Here is a 9,893-nt window from a genome sequence, read left to right on the forward strand (position 1 = left end):
GGGCGCTGTGTGCTCATATGTTAGCCCACCAGGTGGCGCTCTGATTGGAAAGGGCGCTGTGCATTCACGTCTCAGCCCACCAGGTGGCGCTCTTATGTAGAGAGTGTGCGTCTCTGTGCTGTTGATTGAGACTTGGTGGTGGACTTGTTAGGGTGGTGAGGTGGTCAGCCCTGGCACTGACACACCCATTCAGCTCTCCGATGACTTTGGCACCAGGCATCTCTTGTGTCACACTGATCTCTTGTGTCTGCTTGTACGTCCTCGCCAAGCATTTTAGTGGACACGTTGCCTATCTGGTCAGAACTTTTTGGAACCCTTATGTGCTAATGATTATAACCAAAACCCGACCCCCTGCCACGGGCCCCTTCTAACTCCCAGCAGCCCCATGTGACAGCGAGGGACCGCTCCATGGGGTTTCTAAGACCCTCATCTTTCTCCTATGGCCGGTGGGTTCATCTGCCCACCTTGTATTTAGGACCCAATACTTAGCCCACAGTGCCACCAGGGATACCTGTTAATGACACTAAAACCTAAGACTCAAAAGCCAGGGCCAGGGAGAATCGCTCCAGCCCCACAAGCACCCGGACCTTCAGAGCACCTCTGGCAGTTTCTCAGCCTGCGTGAAGGGGACAGGGAAACGAGCGAGCCACACCACTTCCCTCGCGAGTCCTGCGCCTGTTTCCCACCTTCAGACCGCGGAGAAACAGCTGTCAAGATAGTTGGAGGTGCTCGTGACACGTACATAGACCACCCTGCACCTAGGGAGCAGCACAGTGGCCTGGCATCCCTTGCTGGGTCCCCAGGAAGGCCCTGATACACCAGCTGTGCGGAGGTTGGCCTGGTGGGTGAAAGGAGAGATGAGCCCAGGGTAGGCATCAGCCAGGGGGACGTACTTGGGAATCCAATTACACATGAGCCCGGGAAACTTTCAGACTCAGGCCAGTCCAGTCTCGATGGAACCTAGCTGGTGGGTGGGTGGGGGAGGGCGCCAGCCAGTCAGCAGCGTGAACCACCTGCGCATGAAAACACTCATGCTTTTATTGGACCGTGTGCGTCTCTGTGCTGTCGCTTCCATACATCTCTAAGTACCTCACGGTGTTTGCATGTCACTATGTAACCTGCATCAGGAGGTACCACTGTGTGTCATGCAGTTACCAGAATGTACAAAAGAAGTCTCTTTCGTCGTTACAAAGAGCTGCAGACAAGATTACAAAACACATGTCCCAGCGTGATGATCTTGGAGCTACAAGGAACATGAGTCTCCACTTGGTTCACCTCAGGTGTGCAGCATCCGCACCGTATCAAAACAGAGCAACAGAAAGGGGAGGTGGACAAAAAAACATAGGAGACCTCTGGAAAGCAACGTCATCAGAAATATATCAGTGTTCTCTGTGGGGCCTCCCCCCCCCCAAACAAATGATCCCCAAACTCAACCAAACTTTGAGAAAGAACGGGAGTGAAAATAGAATGAAAAAGGAAAAGGTGAGAGGCGGGGTTGGTTAAAACAAAAACCAAACCAAAAAACTGGATGTAACTGGAACATGCTCTAATCTTTAGTTTATTTCCGGTTAAAAATATAGCAATCCAGTGCAGTGTAGTAAAGAGACCTGCTCGAAAGGTAGCAGAGAAAGAGTTCAACATAAGCAAAGCAAGGCAGCGTCCCCAGGACCGGTCCCGAGACACCGGAAGTCAGACAGGACCTTCCCCAGTGTCTACGCGGGCGCCTGGCATACGGGGTTTTGGTGCGGATCGGCCAGGCCTGTCTCCAGGGCTAGACCTCGGGCATTCAACCACCTGGCGTTCCTCATCCTGTGTGGGACGATGGAACCACAAGGTGGGGAAGGCAGAAACACAGGAGTCTGTTTGTTTGCCTGGAACGAATTACGGGGTACAATTTTGGAGGGGGATTCAGGGATATGCAACAACTGCTTAGGAATTCTCGAGTTGGTCCACTGAGTTGGACCCGCGTCCCTTTCCCTGGCCCGGACCAGCTTTGAGAAGTGAAGTGTCCAGAGGGAGTGTGCATATCTGTCGGTCAGTCAGGGCAGGGTGGGACAGACATGGGGCTGTGACCCTGTGGAGAGCCGGGTCCTCCAGGGCCAGTCATTGCCGGTGACATCTTTTGGGGGACATGGTGGCAGCTCGAGTGTGTACCCCACCTTCAGGGTGCAAAGAGGCCACACGCTTGTAGCCCTGCAAAGTCAGCCCCCAGCCCCTGGACGCTGGGACACACACAGCTCCCCGAGCAGGAGATGGAGTCAAGGGGAGGTACACAGGGGTCATGACAGACACTGGCAAGAGTGGGGTACTGTGTGGGGTCTGGCTTCTCCGGGAAGCCGAGGGCAGTGCTGAGGAGAGGACGGGCGGCCCCTCTCCTCCCGAGCACACAGTTGGGAGAGGATCCCCCTCCCCCGCCCCCACTCCATCCTAGTCCCCAGACCACTCTGGACCCAGCTTCCCCCGTGTGCCCCCTCGCCCAGCAGCATGGGGCACGGCTGTTCGGAATCCTAGACGGGGAACCAAGGTGTCCTTGACCCAGTGACCCGTCAGGATCCTGTCTCGTCCCATGTTAGGGTCATGGCGCCCACCTGCCGTGCCACACAGCGTGGTGTTAGACAAGCAAAGGATTTTGGCTAAAATCCAAAAAACATTACCCAGAAAAAAAGGCAAACTGTGAGTGATCCTCAGTCGTGGTGTTCTTCTGTGGGAAGATGTGGACGTCAACGTTGGACCGTTTTGAGTTTATGTCCCAAGGCTCCCCATCGTTTTGCATTTCCCCCCTTTTGTACACAGCCTGTGATTTTTTTTTTTTTTTTGCTAACGCAACAATCTCATCAGATGAAAAAGTTAATAAACAAAATGGCAACTCCGATGTTTAGCAAGATCACCATGACAACCAGGATGGGTGCTGAGCCCTGGAAGAGAGGAGAAATGGAGGAGCAGAGCGTTGTTATGTTGTCTGGGTAGGTGCGCTCTCTCTGTGCCCAACCCCACCCGTTTCCTTGAGACCAGGAGTACCTCAGTAGAAAGACCTGGTAATTTATGTCTCAAAGTTAGGCACAGTTGTAACTGAGTCAGAGTTGACTCCATACAGCGGTGTTTCCTTAAAGCCAGCTAGAAGTTCCAAGAGGGCGGAAATCACAGGTAATCTAAGATGTTTTCCAGCCCTCACAGCTCAGAAACAGGCTGGTGGAGCCCATTCACCTGCAAAGCTGAAGCTACTGGCCTGGTGTCCAGGCTCTGCCCGTGACATGGCCCAGACAAGAAGGCTACTGGCCATCACTCCTTGTCCCTCCCTCTCTTGTCCCACTGACCACACTCAACAGGCGCAGGGTTTGCAGGGCTAGGATGCCTGCCCCCTCCAGGCCCTCATTTGTATGCCCCCAGGGTTTCACCTGTAGAAGACTGGGGGGTGGGGAACGACCCCTTTTCTGACTCTCCCACTTGCCTGCACCCCTTGACCACACAAGACTTACAGATACCTGACAGCAGAGATAGCAGAATATGGCCATCTGTACTGTTTCGGCAGCAGGGTCCATGGAAGAGGGACCCAAGCTTCTGTCCAGTGGTGGGGGGTAGGGGTGGACTGGAGGTGGGGAGTCCTGCCGAGAGCTCACTCTCTAGGGAAGGCCCATGTACATGGAGCTCGGGGCCTGGGCCACCTGATTCTACAGAATCTCAACTGCATGATGAGTAGGGGGATACTGGGAGATGGGGCTTCATGGTAGTTCTAACCTGAAGGGCCGTTCACATGCAGTCCACGTGTGTGTCAGGACACCCACAGGAGCATGGGACATGTGTGAACCCCCATGGACTCTCTGCATGCCTGGTTCTCACCAGGCGCCAAAAACCGAGTCGTAACTTACAGGCATTGATGCCATCCATTTGGCACTGCTACCCCACTGGCCATCACCTGTGGAATTATCTTGTGAAGGGACATGGCCCCAAAGCCAAGAAGAGCCTCAGAGCCCTGTTGTCACTTGGCCCAGAGGCTGAGATGCTGAGTGAGGCATGCCTCTCCGCGGCAACACCTGCTGGTTCCTTGTCTCTTAAGCAATGGTTTGCAAGTCAGGGGTCTGGTCAGGAGGGCTAGGTGGAGCATGGCATTGTTCTCTGAGTAAACTCGTCACAGCCTTCCAGGAAGTGATCCCTATGGAGTCGGGGGATCAGGTTGCCCATTCCCTAACCACAGCCCCCAGGGGCAGAGAGCCCACTCAACTACTGAGGCCTTCTCAAGGGTCTACTTCTACTGCTGGGAGCAGCCGGGCTGAAAGCTGCCGTGAGACCCGAGGGCCCAGCACAGGCAGCCAGACAGCCCTGAGAGTGGGAGGGAGAGCAAGCCGATCATAATCTCGTAAGGGACTGGGAGCTCCAAGCTAGAACTCCCACAGCTCAGCAGCAGCCAAGCAGCCCGTCTAGACAGGCAGTGGACTGAACTAGACTGTCCTCCAAAGAAGACCCACACGTACCTGGAGAGATGTGCAGCATTTAACAGCTGGTCTGAGGACCACATGCACATGCTGCCCACCCCCTGGGGCCCGAGACCAGCAGGCGTGCCAGCACGCTCAGAGGGAGAAGGGTGGATCCCACTGCTAGACCTCATTGCTGTTCCTAAAGTGTCCTGACACACACATGTATAACCCACACATGCACACAGAAAAAACATGGGACCACTGGTTATGCAGAGGACACACACATGTACACAGGCCACACATGCAGAGATTGTGCACACTGACCACACAGGATACACATGTGTGTACAGGCCACACATGCAGAGAACAGACACTTGAGTGGGTCCACATGTCTGTACACCACACACAATATGCACACTGACCACACAGAGGATACATGCATATACACAGAGCACACGTAGTATACAGGCCACACATGCAGAGAACATAATCTTGTATGAGACCACATGCACACTGACCACACAGGATACACACATGTACACAGAACACATGTATACAGAGCACACATGCATAAGACTACACACTGATAACACATGAATAAGACTGCATGTGTACACATACTCTGCAGATACAGAGACCACGTGCACATGGGTCACATGTGTACACAGCAGAAAACAGCACGTAAACACCATAGATGTATGACACTGTGCACACGCAGAGAACATGTACATCAGACATGTGCGGAGTGCATATGCATGCACATACAACACATGGACCACGAACTAAACACAACAAGAAAATGCATCTACACTGACCATACAAGTATGGCCACAAGGCTACACGTGTCCAGAGAACACACACATGTAACCTGCATACTCATGCACACATCACATGTGAACGTGCAGCGCAAGTGTACACGCATACACCTGTGCTCACACAGGTACGCACATACAGAAAACACACCTTTTCTGGCTGCTGTGATGAGGAACATTAGAGTTAAAAGTGCAAGCTGGTTCTTTGGTCCCAGGAACCACGGTGTGGCTCTCTGTGGGTAAGGCTGTGTGTGTGTGTGTGGGGGGGGGGTGCAGTTAGGAAGCGATGGGCAGCAAGGACTAAGCCCACTGAGGTGGAATAGCCTTCCCTCCCTGTCCCCCATAACTAGACATGTCCCTGTAGGGCACAGCATCAGGACAACAGGAGTAAGACCATGTCCATGGGCCCCAGGCCCACAGTGCTGTGGACAGGAACTGGGCAGCCTGGTCAGAGGAGGGGGCCTTGGAGGCTGTTGGTGCAGTGACCACAGCCCTGGTAGCCAGAGTGCTGGACAGGCACTGTGTGCTCTACTTTGTGGAGCACTGAGGTGGGGACAGTGCAATGAGTCATGATCACCGACTAGTGTCTGAAGACGTCCCTCTCCTGCCCAGCTCAGTTCAAGGGCACCGGCCTCTCACACTGAGGGTGGACCCCGGTACGCCAAATCTGCCTGGGCTGGGTGTGGGGATTTGGGCTTGTCCCCCCAACACCGTTTGAGGGTGTGTGAATATGGAGTTCTGCACAGGGTTCCTGCCCTTTGCGGGGATCAATGACACCCTGACCACTAGGTCCCCCCAAGATCCTGCAGGCCTGCTGTGATGTTTAAGTGTGCACCTCACTAAGTCCTGAAGGTCCCAGCAGATGACCTCTGATGGCAGTAGGCAGGTGTCGGGTGGACGGACGTTTCCCCAAACAGGAAAATGAATGATGACCACTCCTGTCTCCTCAGTAGGAATGTTGAGTGATGTGTCCCTGCACCTGGAAAGACTGCCTCCCACTCCAGGACACTGACGCTCCCTCTCTGTCCACCTCCTCTCTGGGCCTGGCCGTGTTCCTCAGGAGCAAGGGGTCTGTCTTCAGTAAGTGGGTACAGGGCCCACAAGCTTAGGTGTTCAATGGCCCCCAGACATCTGTTCTCTCCATAAACTGGTTCCAGCCCCTCGTGAGGCTCACAGCGGAAGTGGACACAGGGGCAGGCACCTTTGCTATCCCCAGACACGTTCCCACCCACCAGACACTCACCGCACTGGACTTAAGTTCGTCCCCATTCTCCTCGTCCGACTCCAGGGCAACCGGCAAGGACTTCTGGGGCGGGGAGAAAGTCAGGTCCCATCGTAGCAGCCGTGGCTCCGCCTTTTCCCCCAGCCGCAGGCTGTCCAGCTTCTGTACTGCGGGCTCGGTACTAGGGGGCGTCTGTCGGAAGTTCTCCCTGTTCTGAGCCTTGGACCGCAGTCTCTGCACCCCAAAGCCACGATCCTCGGCGGGGCCCCGGCCTGCACCCCCCTTGCCGTAGCGTCTCTTGGGGTGCGCCTCCTGCGCCTCCATCCTCAGCAGCGGCTTCATCTCCATCTCATAGGTGCTCAGCTGTTCCTCGTCCAGAGCCAGCAGCGCCCCGCCCCCTGAGCCGGGATTGCCGGCCCGCGAGTGGGAAGTCCATGCGAACACTGGGGGTGACTCCGTCCGTCGCTCCCGGGGCCGGGGGTTGCTGGGCTGCCTGTGGCTGGAACCCCGGGCACGGTGGTCGTCCGCCGGCTGACCACTGCGGAGGGCGCCACCCCGAATGCCCCGTGGGCCTCCCGCCTTCTCATCGGCCCAGCTGTTCCTGGAGCAGTCCCCTCCGCAGCCCTCCAGGAGCATCTGGATGTCCCCAGCCCGCTCCTCGTCCACAGACACCTGCCGGGAGAAGTGGGCCGTCTTGTTCCGGGGGGCCGGGGCTGGGGGCGGGCTGGCCGAGGGACTTGCGGGGAGACTCTGCAGGGGGCTGTCATCTGGCGTCAGGTCTGAGGGTGTCGTGCCTTTCCGGTAGAGCTCGGGGCTCTCTGGTGGCAGAGGGGTGCCCACCGAGGCCACCTCGAGGTCATCACTCGAGTGCTGGTGTTTGGGCCGCTGGTACTCAAACCCTTGAAGGAGACAGAAGTAGACTGTGATGACTGGGCTCACAAAGGGCCACAGGGAGAGGACCCAGCCCGACATGTGATGCCCACCCAACCTTTCTGTGGGCCAAGACCATGGCCCACCCTCCCACTCTGTGCACCCCGGAGGCCCGAGAGCCGGACAAGTGCCCTCTGTGTCCAGCACCAGCCTCGCACACTGGGAGGTTGCCCTCTGCTAAAATCCGTCCTTGAACACATGACTTCCAGAAGCCTTGCTGTGAGAAAGCAAGCACGTGGGGCCTCTCCTCCGGCTGGTCTCGGCTTGCTGCCCCTGTCTTATTTCCTGGGCTCTTCCGCTCCTCCCACCCCCTTGCTGGGATCGACTGGCTCACTGTCAGGAATGTTGGGGGCACCCTGTGTGGACGCCACAAAGCCCCATATCCTTGGGCGAGGCCAGCCAAGAAGGTGGGAGTAGGCAGTTGTTAGAAACAGAAATCCCGTGGACCAGGATGGCTCATGCCTCAGTTTCAGAGTTCCACCGAAGCCCCTAGGTCTCTCCAGAACGGGTTAACAATCCTAGCTGTGGGGATGCAGCAAGAACACAGTGTCACCCCACACAGCCAGAGATATCACCCCAAATCAGGTGAGGGGAGAGAAAATGCAGTTGGGAAGAACATCCAGCCCTCAGAGCCAAGAAGAGGGTGCGAGCTTGTCCATAGGCAAGGCCGCCAGCAGGGCCCTAAGGTGCTGAGTGAGGAGGATGATGGGCAGGAGCGGCCAGTTCCCATACCAGGACCCGGAATGCAGACGCCTCCATAGGCCGTGCTACATAGAAGGCAGTGGAGGCACCTGCGAGAGTATTCTGGGGCAGCCCAGTGGACGTGGACCCCCACGCTGGAGACCAGGGTCTGAAGTCGTTGTGGGCGAGAACAGCTCCTTGTGTCTCTGGTTTCTGTGCCTGAGCCCTCATGTGACCTTCACCTCACAGGGAGACCCAGATCGTCTCCATTCCAAACCCTTCATTACAACGGAGGCCACCTTCCCGTCCAACACATCCTGTGGGCCTCTTCCTGTACAGATGGGGAAACCGAGGTGCACTGGGAGAAAGGATCAGGCTGGAGATCAGGCTGTACTAGCTGTGATAGTTCCTCACCCACTGGACGCTGACTAGCTCCTTGCCACACTAGTTCCACCTGACTGCCCAAGTGGGGTTACCAGCCCCTCCTGCACCTGTGGGTGCTCTGCCTGTGTGGGACCCACTGTTCCGTCCACCATGTGACACATTCACCAAGTCTCGGGGAGAAGAAGACCGGAGCCTGGGGTACATGGTGGACAGCCACACCTCTGCTCCCTACACCTTCCGTCTCCAGAGGGGATGGGCTGAAGATGGCAGGCAGTACGGGACAAACTCGTCAGAGTCCAGGGACTGCCCTGGGAGGGGCCCAGAACCAGGAGTGGTCACCTGCTTGGAGCAGGGCTTTGGGATGAGGGTGGGGGCCTGGTGGTGTTGCTTTTCTCTAAGCTGGAGGCAAGAGAATCCGGGAGATCAGTCTATGATCAAAACAAGTTCAATGTAAAAGAAGGTAAACATGTAGGAACAGAGATCCAGAAGTGAGAAGATCAGGTTGATAACAAGATACAATAGACTGCACTAAATGGAGAGAAAAGTTAATGGACTATAAGGTAACCTCAAAGAAAATGAACACTTCACAACAAACCAAGAGAATGAAAATCCAAGAAGAACATGGAAACATTAAAACTATGAGGAAACTCACAAGAAAGAACACAAAAATCATTTACTCAACAAAGGAAGACACACCGAACAAAGAAGCAGCAACACCACACAAAAAAACACACATAATGGCAACAATTAATCAATACCTATCAATAATTACACGGAATGTAAATGGATTGAATGCACGTGTTAAGAGACGGAGGTTGGCAGAATGGATAAGAAAACAAGATCCTTCAATATGCTGTCTGCAAGAGACACATCTCACACAGAGACAAAAACAGATTAAAAGTTAAAGGATGGAAAAAAATATACCAAGCCAATTGCAATAAAAAGCAAAGAGGAGTGGCAGTACTAATCTCTGATAAAATAAACTAAGACGAAAACCAGCATAATAGATAAAGATGGACATTATGTCATGATTAAAGGGACAATTGAATAAGATGAAAAAACCATAATAAATATCTATGCTCCCAATGAAAGAGCTCCAAAATATATAAAGCAAACTCTAATAGATTTGAAGAAAGAAATAAATGAATCTACAATAATAGTGGGTGACTTTAATACTCCACTTTCAAAAATGGATAGAACAACCAGAAAGGAGCTTGACAAAGACACAGAAGAACTAAACAACACAATCAACCAACTGGACCTTATAGATATACACAGAGCATTCAACCCAACAACTACACAATACACTTTCTTTTCCAGTGCCCATGGAACATTCTCCAGAATAGATCATGTTTTAGGCCACAAAACAAATCTACATAAATTTACAAATATCAAAATACTACAAAGCATATTCTCAGACCACAAGGCTATCAAATTAGAAATCAACAATAG

At 54.0% G+C, this 9,893-nt stretch overlaps 1 protein-coding gene across 1 annotated transcript in view; it reads right to left on the reverse strand.

Moving 5' to 3' along the window:
• Positions 1–2,834: 2,834 nt before the first annotated feature.
• JPH3 (junctophilin 3) overlaps positions 2,835–9,893 on the reverse strand; it is a 51,144-nt gene continuing 44,085 nt past the window's right edge. Inside the window, exons 4-5 of the mRNA XM_006860115.1 lie at positions 6,468–7,345; positions 2,835–2,915 (exon numbers count right to left, since the gene is read on the reverse strand). Of these exons, the coding sequence (XP_006860177.1) occupies positions 2,835–2,915; positions 6,468–7,345 (959 nt within the window). The remainder of the gene's footprint in view (positions 2,916–6,467; positions 7,346–9,893) is intronic.

This window comes from Chrysochloris asiatica, unplaced genomic scaffold, assembly GCF_000296735.1.
Source record: "Chrysochloris asiatica unplaced genomic scaffold, ChrAsi1.0 scaffold00037, whole genome shotgun sequence".
Lineage (NCBI taxonomy): Eukaryota > Metazoa > Chordata > Mammalia > Afrosoricida > Chrysochloridae > Chrysochloris > Chrysochloris asiatica.